General features: G+C 44.9%; 3 protein-coding genes across 7 annotated transcripts in view; all 3 read right to left on the reverse strand.

Annotated features, from left to right (window-relative positions):
• LOC121698443 (dynein, cytoplasmic 1, intermediate chain 2a) overlaps window positions 1-12,457 on the reverse strand; it is a 185,743-nt gene that overhangs the window by 171,580 nt on the left and 1,706 nt on the right. For 4 of the 5 annotated variants that reach the window (XM_042080547.1, XM_042080545.1, XM_042080546.1 and 1 more), the window contains exons 5-9: window positions 12,387-12,431; window positions 12,159-12,246; window positions 11,590-11,619; window positions 11,337-11,476; window positions 10,927-11,106 (exon numbers count right to left, since the gene is read on the reverse strand). In XM_042080547.1, the coding sequence (XP_041936481.1) occupies window positions 10,927-11,106; window positions 11,337-11,476; window positions 11,590-11,619; window positions 12,159-12,246; window positions 12,387-12,431 (483 nt within the window). Of the gene's footprint in view, window positions 1-7,409; window positions 9,274-9,680; window positions 9,830-10,094; window positions 10,180-10,505; window positions 10,731-10,916; window positions 11,107-11,336; window positions 11,477-11,589; window positions 11,620-12,158; window positions 12,247-12,386; window positions 12,432-12,457 lie in introns of those variants that run through there. The other variant, XM_042080549.1, reaches the window with a different exon arrangement.
• LOC121698448 (kelch-like protein 23) lies at window positions 1,253-5,737 on the reverse strand. The gene is made up of 4 exons (XM_042080564.1): window positions 5,204-5,737; window positions 2,503-3,741; window positions 1,701-1,853; window positions 1,253-1,612 (listed from the first exon to the last, which is right to left on the reverse strand). Exons 2-4 carry the CDS (start codon window positions 3,731-3,733, stop codon window positions 1,302-1,304), a joined length of 1,695 nt encoding a protein of 564 aa, XP_041936498.1. The 5' UTR covers window positions 3,734-3,741; window positions 5,204-5,737; the 3' UTR covers window positions 1,253-1,301.
• phospho2 (phosphatase, orphan 2) lies at window positions 5,821-7,226 on the reverse strand. The gene is made up of 2 exons (XM_042080576.1): window positions 7,137-7,226; window positions 5,821-6,883 (listed from the first exon to the last, which is right to left on the reverse strand). Exon 2 carries the CDS (start codon window positions 6,857-6,859, stop codon window positions 6,131-6,133), a length of 729 nt encoding a protein of 242 aa, XP_041936510.1. The 5' UTR covers window positions 6,860-6,883; window positions 7,137-7,226; the 3' UTR covers window positions 5,821-6,130.

A 12,457-nucleotide genomic window follows, 5' to 3' on the forward strand; every position in this document is an offset into this window, starting at 1 on the left:
TTTTACTCATGTTTCAATATATAAATAAGTGGAATGAAACAGACTGACACAAGAAAAAGAGCTACAGTAGGCATACATAAAATTCCATTCATCCAGATAAAACATGACACGATTCAATAGTTGAATCCTGATTAAATTGATGGTCTATGTACTCTGCCACATCAAAGATGTCATCAATGCATGTTCACATACAATTCATAAACATCAAGTTGCTACATAAAATGTCACACACACACACTAAAAGTCAATGTTACGGTTGTCATTTATGAACATTTATGAAAACACCTGACTTAAATGTTCATTATATAAATCCTTTGAACCATAAAAAATGTTTGGAGAGAAAAATAAATCATAATAACAGACATTCTATTCTATATTTTCTGAGGTTTGCTGTGAAAATGTTCCCTGAGTATACACAGACCGTTGGTTGACACACAAATCTTTCAGTGTCTGGTATGACATGGCATGACATTCTCCATATTATAGAACAGGTTTCTTTTGATGAGAATTTGCATTTTCAAAATAACCTTTCAGTCTCTATGGGTATCATATTACGTTACATTATTAATCACACACCACTCTCTTTTTGGCCCACGTATTTGGCTATTAACAGTCAGACTAATTATCATGTAAAAAAAAACCGGAGTGACTATGAATGGAAACTGACAACAACCCTCCTGTCAGCCCGGGTCCAAGATTCGGCAAACCAACACCACCTACTCTTTTATACTGTTTGGGTCAGTGCTGTTGCTATGATGAACAGATGATGAAACAGGATGTGCTGACGTGGGGGTTGCTAGCTTCCGAGCGTACAGATGTCTGTACTTAACGCAATTAACTGGACACTCTCTTGATGTCTTCTTTTCCGTCTCCCTTCTTGTGTTGCAGGTGCCGTTTTATGTCCCTTATGTCATTTTGATTTTTTGCAATGTGATTTGTTTTTGTTTGTTATGCTCCGAGACACCCTAAACCAACCCTACTCTTCTCCTTCTTGTGGGGCAGCCGTGGCCTACTGGTTAGGGCTTCGGACTTGTAACCAGAGGGTTGCCGGTTTGACCCCCAACCAGTAGGATCAGCTGAAGAAGAGCAAGGCACCTAACCCCTCACTGCTCCCCGAGTGCCGCTGTAGCAGGCAGCTCACTGCGTTGGGATTAGTGTGTGCTTCACCTCACTGTGTATTTACTGTGTGCTGAGTGTGTTTCACTAATTCACGGATTGGGATAAATGCAGAGACTAAATTTCCCTCACAGGATCAAAAGAGTATATATACTTATACTCCAGGATAATGCATCAACTCCATGCTACAGATTGTAAACAAAAACACATCCATGTGATCTTGCTGCACTGGGCAGTGTACCCACAATCTCCCAGGTGGCCTGTTCTGGGTCGAACCGCTCCATGCTGTGCAGGTATGTGCCTTTGGTGTATGAGTAACCACCAGTCACATAAATGCAGCCATTCATGGCTACGGCACCACACTCCATCCTCCTCTCTTTCATGTCTGAGAGTTTGATCCACTTGTCTGTTTTTGGGTCGTAGCAGTCTGTCACAGTGGTCTGGCCTCCTACCACATAAAGCCTGTTGTTCAGCGAGACTGAGCAGAGACCGTACTCTAGGGGAACACACAAATAACAAGCTTGATTAATAAGTATTAAAACTTATTAACAGACTTAATACATTCAAACTAAGGCTCCACATACCTGGGTGGGGACAGGTGGTGACGATGCTCCATTCATTCAGATCTGCCCTGTACATCTGGATCTTCTCATATGTGCAGCTTCCTTTGTAGCCATAATGGCCACCAGTTACATAAATGGTATCATGTAAAACACATGCTGTGGCATTCCCCACACCTATGAGAGCAAGGGTTGAACTGTTTGATTAGACACTACATAAATAATACAGAATTAGAATTGACCCTGTATAATCATCTAAGTATAAGTATACGTATATATACTCTTTTGATCCCCTGAGGGAAATTTGGTCTCTGCATTTATCCCAATTCATGAATTAGTGAAACACACTCAGCACGCACACACTAATCCCGGCGCAGTGAGCTGCCTGCAACAACAGCGGCGCTCGGGGAGCAGTGAGGGGTTAGGTGCCTTGCTCAAGGGCACTTCAGCTGTGCCTACTGGTCGGGATTCGAACCGGCAAACCTCCGGTTACAAGTCCGAAGTGATAACCAGTGGGCCTCGGCTGCCCCAAATCTAAATCTAAATCTAAATCTAAATCTAGTCAGGGTGAAGCCAGAAGAACACATTTGCAAATTAGCAAATTTGAATTTGCCCTGCAGGTCCGTCTTTCCATTGAAGCCAATTTACAAATAACCAAAAACCCAGAAACCAATCATAAGCACAGACAAAGAGTCAGCTCAATGCTCCCACATGCAAGATGATTGTTATTCATGCAAAATAACTTTTCATGTTGACAGACTTTGCACATTGCCCACTTTTAAAATTAGGGCCTTAAAAAAATAATTTCTTATTCAGTCTTCAGTACCTTGGATCATATTTGCCACTGGGAACCACTTCTTCTTGAGTGGGTCATAGAATTCCGTCTCAGCAGTAGGAGCTCCTCGTCTGTAGCCCCCGATGGCATACACACACCCATGCATGGCCACGGAGCAGTGGTAGTAGCGCTCCCCCAACATAGGGCATCCGGGAGCCCACTCGTCATGGTCGCTATTGTACACCCACACGGTGTTCAGGGCCTCGACTTTGTCTGTCCGATAGCCCCCCGTGACATAGATGCTGGGCCCCAGCTGGGTGATGCTGTAGCTCTCTCGGGTGTGGTCGGGCATATCTGTGCCCTGGGCCCATGTGTTTGACAGTGGGTCCCAAATGTGGACCTCAGAGAGCGGATGCCAGTGGTAGCCTCCTATTATGTACATGCTGGTGGTGGGCTTCTTGCAGCTGAGACGTGTGATGGTGAAACCAGGCAGAAGGGAGGACATGAGAGCAGAACTGATCCGCTCTGTCCCACTAAGGTCTGAGCAGTTCCTTTGGGACTTTAGGATGTTCCTGAAGAAGTTCTTTTCATCCAGGTCCATGTTTATGCAGTGCAGCAAGGCCCGGGTAAGGCCCAGACGAGTCAGGGCTCCATGGCTGACCCATTTGATCAGGGCATCCACCAGAACCTCCTGCTTCCTCACGTTGAGGTTCTTGGTGGAGAGAAGGGAGCGAAGGCGCTCAAGGCTGACCTCCAAGAACTCCTCCTGGCTGATGAGCTCCTCAAACTGGAAGAGCACCATCCTCTGTGCCTCTCGTTCTAAACTTGAGCATGCGTGGTGCTCAGCAAATGCTTGCATGCCCAGACAGTTGTCTACATCCAGAAGACGCACCAGGAACTCCTCACATGCAGTCTTAATCGGTCTGACCTGCAGCATGTCCGCAGCCTCTAGGAGCTTCTCCACATTCCCCTGGGTTATCATCACCGTGGAGGTGTACATAAACTCTATGAGCATGCTGAGGACTTCGCTATCTATGCCCGGCAGTCGCACCAAGCCATCAGTCTTCTCACGCATGTCTGTTGTAAACATCACTTTGAAAAAGGGGCTACGCGCAGCTAGCGCTGCTCTGTGGCAGTGGAACAACTGACCAGTGTTGCACTGCAGTGTAACGTCTGTAAAGAGCCCTTCTGTGTAACACTCCCACATGGAGTCTAAGAATTGTGCTGGGTGCGAAACATCCTGGAATTCATAGGTGTAACCCACTTGCCCCTTTGCAGACATTATGCACACTGCAAAACAGAGAGAACCGTTCCTTGTTAAATCACAACTTTAACCTAATAAAAATAAATAATGCTTCTGAAAAATTAACAAGCAGGCTGGATTTCATGTATGGTCCAAGTGCACAGAGAGTGTCTTTTTCTATCACAAAGGGAGTCACGTGGCATGAGCATGTGTCTTTCTTATTCTAGAATAATAGCCACATTGCCATGATTTTGAAAGTGCCTTAGACTAACCTTCATAAATGTACATATTCTATAGCTTGATTGTGACCATAATTCATCTTTATTGTCGCCTTTATCTATATTAGATGGCTTGTCAATGATCAAGAGACAAAGTGCAATATAAAGCATGAATGTCTGGATGTGGCATTAAGCCTTATTGCAAGTGGTTAAATGGCAGTACTAAAAAGAAGTGGTCTGAAGTGACCTTGCCTTACACATCTCCATATTGGACAATGCTGTTCACACAACATTTTGGTCATATGCAATATCTTTAAACAAGACTAGAGAAGATAGACATTAAATAACACTAGAACCATCCCCATACAGCAAAATTAAACAGCAGACAAAAAATGAACTGCTGCAGCTTTGCAGTTATATAGAGAGCATAAGAGAAACTAGGTGTGCTTGAAGTGCCCATAGTTTTAGAAATAAGAGAACAGTGCCTCTGGCTTTATGGTGAAATGTCAACTGTCTCAGAGCGAGTGAAATAAGTGTCTCCATACAAAGACTAACATTAACACCACAGAATATGGTTTAGTCGGGCCAAAATAATCCATCAATTTAAGCTTCTACAGGGTTCTTGTGCCCTGACTGATAGACATCTCTCACCTCGCCTTTTCATTTATTTGATGTTTAGGCCTAATTGTGTAGGCCTATTAATTGTCTTGAATTTTCTCCCTTTTGGAGTAGGCTAATGACAGTAACCTGTAGTCCTGCAGTCAAGACAAAAGACACCACTATATCTGAACTGTGCCGTGCCTGCGACTTTGGCGACCTCTACACGGTCTGTTACAAAGACAAAACAAACCCAGTGGTTAGACTACACGTGTATTTGTTGACATTTGTTGGAAAATCTCAACTTGCCTAATGGATTTAATCAACAGGCTATAGATAAATGCATGTCTTATTAAAACACAGATCGGCAGTGTGTTATTAGTGATGAGCCAATCTATGCAGCCATGTATTGCAAAAAACGTTGCAGTCGGAATCCGCCTGGGAAATGTTTAGCAGTAGGCTAGCCTAAGCAGATGTTACTGTGAAAAGTAGGCTAGTGTACATTTAAATCACCATGGCTGCTTGCTTAGCCAAAATTTGGATATCACTCGGCGAAAAGCATTTTCTATAAGGGGTAGGCTATATGTGTTCAATTTGTCTATATGCTGTATGCTAAACCTTAATCGTTTAAGAGCAAATTGTAAGATATATCTACTACGGCAATGGTCTGAACCAAAACAAAAACATTGCTCACAATAGGCGCTTCGGCGCTCCACCTGCGGTCTCCTGCGCGTCGCCTCTAGAATGGCTTCAGATCATCGCTCCGAAAATGTCAGTCACCGTCACCATAACTGCAAGCTTTTGGGAGGAATGCGTAATCAAAGGGAAATTAGCCAATGCATCTTCATCCATCATAGGCTAGCCTAAATCTTTCTTTGGCTTGAGGCCACCGCTTGCATTGTTATCATCCTGGGATGCGCCTGATATCTCTTGCACAATAGCGCTCACTGAACACACACAGCTGATACGAGATGTTGGGGGTTGCGCCAGTTCAATAACCCAACAACGACCGCCGGTAACCTTAAATCACCTATAGCCAGCCTACTCTCACCGACCTATGTCGCACATAATCTCACAAGCCAAAGTTGCATTCTGATTCTTATCTCTGATGGGCTTACAATTATTGCAAGAAGCAACCTAGGCTTAGGCCTATTGTTAGATTGAAAAACGAAACGTTCGTGGTACGTTTTTGCAATGAATGCTTTTCTTAGGCTATGCTCAATCTCTCCGCATCTCTGTTGAGAGCTATTGTCTATTCTGTGTTGAATGTGCCTGATTGCGACGTCGAGACGGTATAATTTTGGCCACATGTTTATTAAATAGTTTTTATTATTATAAAATAAAAAGTAAACACAGATCACATGTCAATTGTTCACTATGGACAAGACCACACCCAACATATAGCAATGTGTAAATTCAGCATGCCAAATTGACTTTACATCACATGTTGTTCGTTATATTGACACCGTATTAAATCAACACATACAAAAGGCCACTGATTAGACCATGTTCTGATATGTGCCCTTAGCAATCGAAGTGAATAATCAGATCATTACTGTTACTTTGAACTGGCAATTTATGTGTTTCCATCGCGTTACTGAGGGGGCAGCATCGCAGAGTTCTATTGCATGACAGCTTTCAGTTCATTGAGAATTTCAGTAGCACTTGTCCATACTAGAACGCGCGGCTTCAATGGGGTGCCGTCCTCGGTTACAACTCCGGCCAATACCAACCGCTCCAGAGTATACCCTTTACGTGGCATCGCAATATCTTCTTCACGCATTGCCTTAAGCGGGCAGAGATCATTGCCTCCATCACCGACGTAAATTGTTCTGGCATACTGTACGCCCATTTTGTCTTGGGTCGCAATAAAATCTTCCAGAATTTTTCTTTTGCACATGTTGATGGGGCACTTGGCGCAGGTGTGAGAATGGTAGCACTGAACCGTTACGTAACCACGGCTATCGACACTGGCTGGGTTTGAAAATACTTTGTCAAATGCTTGTCGAAGCCCAGCTCCCTCTAGGATCCAGTCGATGAACACCATGTTGGCATCGGAGACAATGATGCAGTCGATGTCATTCTTGTGTCCTGAAATGAATGTGAAAAGTTCTACCATGCCGTCTGTGAACGGTATGGTATGCATGACAGATCGAATCGACTCCGATGTGACGCCCTGATCACCTATGTACGACATAACCCTGCCCATATACTCGGTCCATCGCCCCTTCTGATAAGTCTTTGCCAGCCAATCTGGCAGGCGCTTGTCCGGGGTGCTTCTTATGACCCAAGTGTCACAATTTTCATCCACTATTGTGTGGTCGAAGTCGAACACCATGAGGGTCTTCATCTTTCTTCAGACTTCCGCACTGGCCTGTGAAAACATAACAGCATTATTGTCCTGAATCTTACGTCTAGATCTGCAGTAAAGTTATTGTGCAACTACATTCTCTAGAACCAGAAAACCTTCGTCGTTAGCTAACTTAGCTTGCTAGCCAACACGCTTATCCAAATTACATCTTCTAACAGCCCACTAAAAATGACCGTGGGAAACGGTGTTCAGTTAATGACTGATTTGGATTTAACGACTGACTTATAAGGCGATTTAAAAAAAAGTTACTACTTACACTTCGAAATCGTGCGCCACCCGGCAGCATTCAGGATAGAACTTTTGATTGCCGCTACCGGTTTGCCTTCGAGTGCAAATGCACACAGCACATTGATTGGCCAATACAAACCCCGCCTACTCAAAATCTACCAGTGACTAAATTATTTTACTGTCTATGATTTAAACACTGCCAGGCTTGACAGAGAATCAAAGAGGCAAAATGCCATATAACCAAATGTTCAAAGCTGTCAGCTAATTATCTACCACCAAAATGACCATATCAGAGAGTATGTAAAGGGTGGGACAATCCCAAAAGTCTTTAATGGAATAAACAAGATCTGACATCTGCACCACATTTATCATTACAAATGTTACTCGCTGGTTTAAAAAAAAAAATAATAATAATGATATTTTTTTTAATGGACATACCCAGAGTAGGTAGAAAACTGAAAATCTTTTAAAAATATAAATCAATTAAAATGACCAATCCCATTCTGGATCATTTTGTCCCAAAAAAATGTTGTGGAAATTAATATGACTTTTCTGCAACCCACCATATCACCAGCTCAACTACCCATATGTATGCCCCTCCAGTAAAAGTGTTAATAATTATCAACAATTACTATGTAATGTTGTCTATTGTCTCTATTTGCCAGACAGGCTGTGGCCGGTTACAGCAATAACAGGAGGATGAGGGACCAGCACATTTCCAGAAAGAAAAAAAATGACTTCACTAGGGGCATTCAAAGTCCGGTGGAGTCAATTTAAATGAACCATTTCTGACTGTAAAACATGTTGTGGATTCTGTGTTTATTTACAGTTCTTAAAACACACAAGTGGGAGGGCACCTACAACTAGGATTTCACTCCCTCCTACACCCATTAAAACCTCTATCATCTGTACCCTGTAGACAGGTGCTATCACACAGGCCTTGGTAGAAACTGGAGTCACCGCTCCTACAACAGCGAGTCTAGTCGCTATCGCTAGAGCCGGATCTGTTTTTGTCATCTTTACGATGGTCCCGGCTCCTCCTGGGGCTTTGCGACTTGTCTCTCCTCTTCTCTCGGCTGTTTGGTCGTTTTCCTTTGGGGCTGGCGCTCCTCTTCTGTTTGTTCTTGTTCTTGGCCCTGTCGCTGTCAGAGTCGCTGCTGCTGCTCCTGCTGCTGCTGCTGCTGCTGCTGCTACGGTCTCTCCGCCTCCTCTTTCGGTCCTCTTCCCTCTCTCGACTCCTTCGCTGATTGGAGGAGCGATCGCGGCTCTTGGAGTTCTTGTCTCGCCGGGCGTCTCGGCTTCTGGATTTGTCCCTGCTCCTGCTCCTCCTCCTCTCCCGCTCCTTCTCTCGGTCTCTGCCTCTCTCCCTCTCCCGGTCGCGCGCCCGGTCTCTCTCCCTCTCCCGACTCTTGGAGCGCCTGTTCCTGCGCTCCCGGCTGCGCTGCCTGTCTCGGTCACGGCTCCTTCCTTTGTCTTGCGTCCGGTCACGCGACCCGCCACGCTGGCCTTGGCCATGTCCACGCCCTCTGGACCGAGACCTGGACCTGCGCCTGGCGTCTCTGTCTGTTTTGGAGTCCCTTTCTTTGCTGCGGGACTTCGCCCGCTCGCCTTCTCCGTTCTTCATTTTCTTGTCGGCCTCCTCCTTTGGTTTGTCTTTGCCGTCCGTCTCGGAGTTCCTGCTGTTGTCTTTGCTCTTACTCCTCTCTTGGCCTCTCGTTCCCGATGACGACTTCCTATCCTTTTCCTTATCCTTCTTGTCGTCTCTCTCCTTGCGCTCTTTGCTTCGGGAGCGGGCCTTCTGGTCATCGGTCTGACTGCGCCTGCGGTCCCCATCGCTTCTCTTCTCGCCACTTCTGCTGCGGGACCGCCCCCTCCTCTTCCGAGCCTCGTCTTCCTCCTTCTCTCCATCGGCCTTCTTTTGGCCATCTCGGTCTCTGCTCCTAGAGTGGTGGTGTCTGCTCTTTCGGTCCTTGTCCTTCTGCCTGGATGGACTCTGGGACTCCTCTCGGCCTTTCTCGGAAGTCTTCTTCTCTTTTTCCTTCTCTTTGTCAGACGGTCTTCGATCTCGCTCCCTCTCAGAGTTCTTTCGCTCCCTTTCAGAGTTCTTCCTCTCTGCTTCTTTCACCTCTGGTTCAGGGGCTGGCTTCTCTTTCTCCATGTCTCCCCTTTGACAAACAAACAAGAGATATCTATGGTTATTTGGGATAGAGCTTTGTTTGCAAGTATGCAAAAAAAAGTATGTCAAGCATGTAATTATGTAGACCTAAATACAATCAATCCATTTGGTTTCCTACATGCATGGACAAGAGATCTCTTGCACTTCTCTTTGTGCTTATGATAAAGTATGCACGTGTGGAAGCCGGTCCCTTGTGAATGAGGTCTGTCCCATGATCCTGGTCAAAGGTCAATTTGTTTTATTGTTATAAGATGTCAAAGATAGAAAATGTTCAGCTAATGTGACCTCTATCCTTGATGGATGGCAATAAGGTGCATTTCCTATGGCCCACACACACACACCTATACCAATTTCTAGTGCCCTACAGACGTGTTTGTGGGTGCGTGTGACACATACTTATCTCCTTTGATCCAGCGGTCCTCACTGATGCGCGTGCGCTGCACTCTCTGCGTGCGCTGCATTTCCTGGCGCCAGTGGGGAGGAGTCTCACTGCGCCTGAAGCGGTCCCACGAGCGAGAGCGGGAACGAGACGGAGTGCGGTACCTCTGCGTGGGAAGAAAGAAAGAAAGAAAGAAAAAAGAACAGGACAAATATCTAATGACTGTTAATCCAACTCAACTGTACCTCCTGCAGCTTAGCCACTTAGCCACACAAAGCAGAAAAGTAAACTGAATGATGTAATACATAAGAAAGTAGTAGAGGATGCTAAGTTTACACTCAGACGCAATTTATACCAGAGACTGTCAGACCCTTTACAATCACCACACCATAACCCAAGTCCAATTGCCCTCTCCGCTCTCCCACTCTTACCCTGGGGCCTCTGCCCTTTATTTTTCTGCCGGAGCGGGTCATCACCAGCCTAGTGCGGTTCAGTTGCCTGGAGTTCATCATGGGCCTGGGAGAACAGGAGGGGAAAAAAAGCTAAAGCTCTTTGATGCTCAACAAACACAGTCAACTGCAGTTTACAAATGAGGACAAAGATGCATTACTCAGAAAGCATATATGCTTCGCTGAGCACCAGTAACACAACAGCACTTCTGAAGGGACTGCTTCTTGACAAACTTCATGGCCCCATGTGAATGTGTCCATGTGAATAAAGAACTACTATGAATGTAACAACCGACAAAAAACAGTATTTTAACCATTAGATCACTTGTGTGTGCGTGGTCAATCACTTCTCAAGGTCATATTTTAATAGTACAAATTTATCACAGCACTCACCTGTCCCTCTGTCTCTCTCGCTCTCTGTCCCTCTCCCGATCACGGTCCCTCTCCTTCTGTCTGTCTTTCCCAGAACTCTCTTTGCTCTTGTCCTTCACAGCCTCTTCTCGGGGCTGGGGGCTGCGCCGCATAAGGAAGCGGTTCTCGGGGACGGGCGGCACTTCCTCGGGACGGATAGTGGACACAGGCTCAGCCTCGGCCTCCTCCTCCTGCTCCTCCTCAGACCTGGGATCAGCACAGAACACAGCAGTCAGCACAAGACACCTCATCTGAGTCAATCACTACAGTCAACATCACAACACTGGCCAACTGCTGACCAAACAGTCCAATACATGCCAAGGTCAATGACTACAGAATTTAAGGAAAGAGAGGAAGGCATTTCCAGTTCTTTGAAAAGCCACTGGCACCAACCCCTTCTTGTCCTTCTTCTTGCGCTTCTGCTCCTTCTTCTTCTTCTTGGCCTCTTTCTTGTGCTTCTTCTTCTTCTTCTTCTTGGACTCCTTCTCAGAGTCGTCAGAGTCTGAGGAGGAGTCGGATGACGAGTCAGAGTCGCTCTCACTCTCCCCAGAGGCCGACTTGTGGCGCTTCTTCTCTTTCTTGGCTGTTAATGGAGTGAGATGATGAGAGGGGGGTTCAGCATATTAGCCAAACAGAGACCTTCAAGCACAACTGCTATAATCAAATGAGTTGGCTAAAAAAACTCTGAGACCTACACAGAATAATGATAACATTTAAAATGAGCAAACCAACAACTTTGTAATTTTCAGTCAAACATTACAAAGACAAACATAAGAAAATGGAAAATCAAGATGAAAAGTATAGAAAACATACCTTTGGCTTTCTGAACTAGCTCACCACAGTTAGTCATCTTCACCTCGCAAATTGGTCGATTGTTAGGGTCCGTCTTCTGACTCTCAATAGTCCTGACGACGTCCTGTCCAGAGATCACCTGACCAAACGCCACATGGATGCTGAGTGGAGTAGACATTCAAAAGGGGTTAATAAACAAGGAGAGTCTATGTCAATGGCAAAAAAATACAATATGGCAAAATGTAGTGTTTTCTGGTGTCAGTATGCAACGTACCCATCAAGGTGAGGCGTGGGCTTTGTTGTTCTGTTGCAATGAAGACCAGAGAGTGCGTCAGGTAATTTCACAGAGATGCATGCTATGCAGGACTTCAAGAGACCAGATTTTACTTTCACTTTTTGTTTCACTGGTTAGCCATCATGGAGCAGATCTTGAACAGATAACATCACAATACTGCACAGGACTGGTGATCAATATGATTTTTGCAATACAACTGGTATAAATATAAAATACATGACAAAACTAACAGTGGATAATGAATCATAGTAAGCAATTACATGCAATTAATCAATATACTATACATTCTAAAAAAAAAGAAACCCTGAAAGAGACATTACATGAGGGGAAAAATACACTCCATCTTTCACCATGTGTATGTTGAGGTGATGCAACTGTGTGAAACGGAATATAGTTTTTGAACAGCCTCAAAATGTACTGCGCTTTAGTCAATAATTAGACTGGAGTGTGGTTACTCTTTTAGCTCTGAAGAAACCACTGCAAAGTGAAAAAACAGTCAGATAGAAAAGTGTTTGTGAACATTTGTGAGCAGTTTGTGAGCCTCTTACATGAAAAACTGAGAGCCATTGGTGTCCTTCCCCCTGTTGGCCATACACAGGAGGAACTCCTTGTTGGGTTTGACGGAGAAGCTTTCATCTGACACACACACACACACACACACACACACACACACACACACACAGAGCATACTGGGAATAAGAAACTTTACAACAACTAGTCTTGAAAGACGGACATCACATACACAGAAAAAAAAAAGAAAAAGAAAGAATACTCACCTTCAAAGAAACCTCCGTATATGGATTCCCCACCTCGGCCATTACCTTTTGGAAAGAACATTCAACGTTGT

The sequence above is a fragment of the Alosa sapidissima genome, chromosome 23 (genome assembly GCF_018492685.1).
Source record: "Alosa sapidissima isolate fAloSap1 chromosome 23, fAloSap1.pri, whole genome shotgun sequence".
NCBI lineage: Eukaryota > Metazoa > Chordata > Actinopteri > Clupeiformes > Clupeidae > Alosa > Alosa sapidissima.

What these genes read in the sequence shown, in the direction of transcription:
- phospho2 (XM_042080576.1), bottom strand. Translation starts at nt 6,859, where the DNA reads ATGAAGACCCTCATGGTGTTCGACTTCGACCACACAATAGTGGATGAA.
- LOC121698448 (XM_042080564.1), bottom strand. Translation starts at nt 3,733, where the DNA reads ATGTCTGCAAAGGGGCAAGTGGGTTACACCTATGAATTCCAGGATGTT. An exon ending in AGTGGCAAATATGATCCAAG is followed by an intron (nt 1,854 to 2,502) that starts GTACTGAAGACT and finishes TTGCTCTCATAG; the next exon opens with GTGTGGGGAATGCCACAGCA. An exon ending in CACCACCTGTCCCCACCCAG is followed by an intron (nt 1,613 to 1,700) that starts GTATGTGGAGCC and finishes GTGTTCCCCTAG; the next exon opens with AGTACGGTCTCTGCTCAGTC.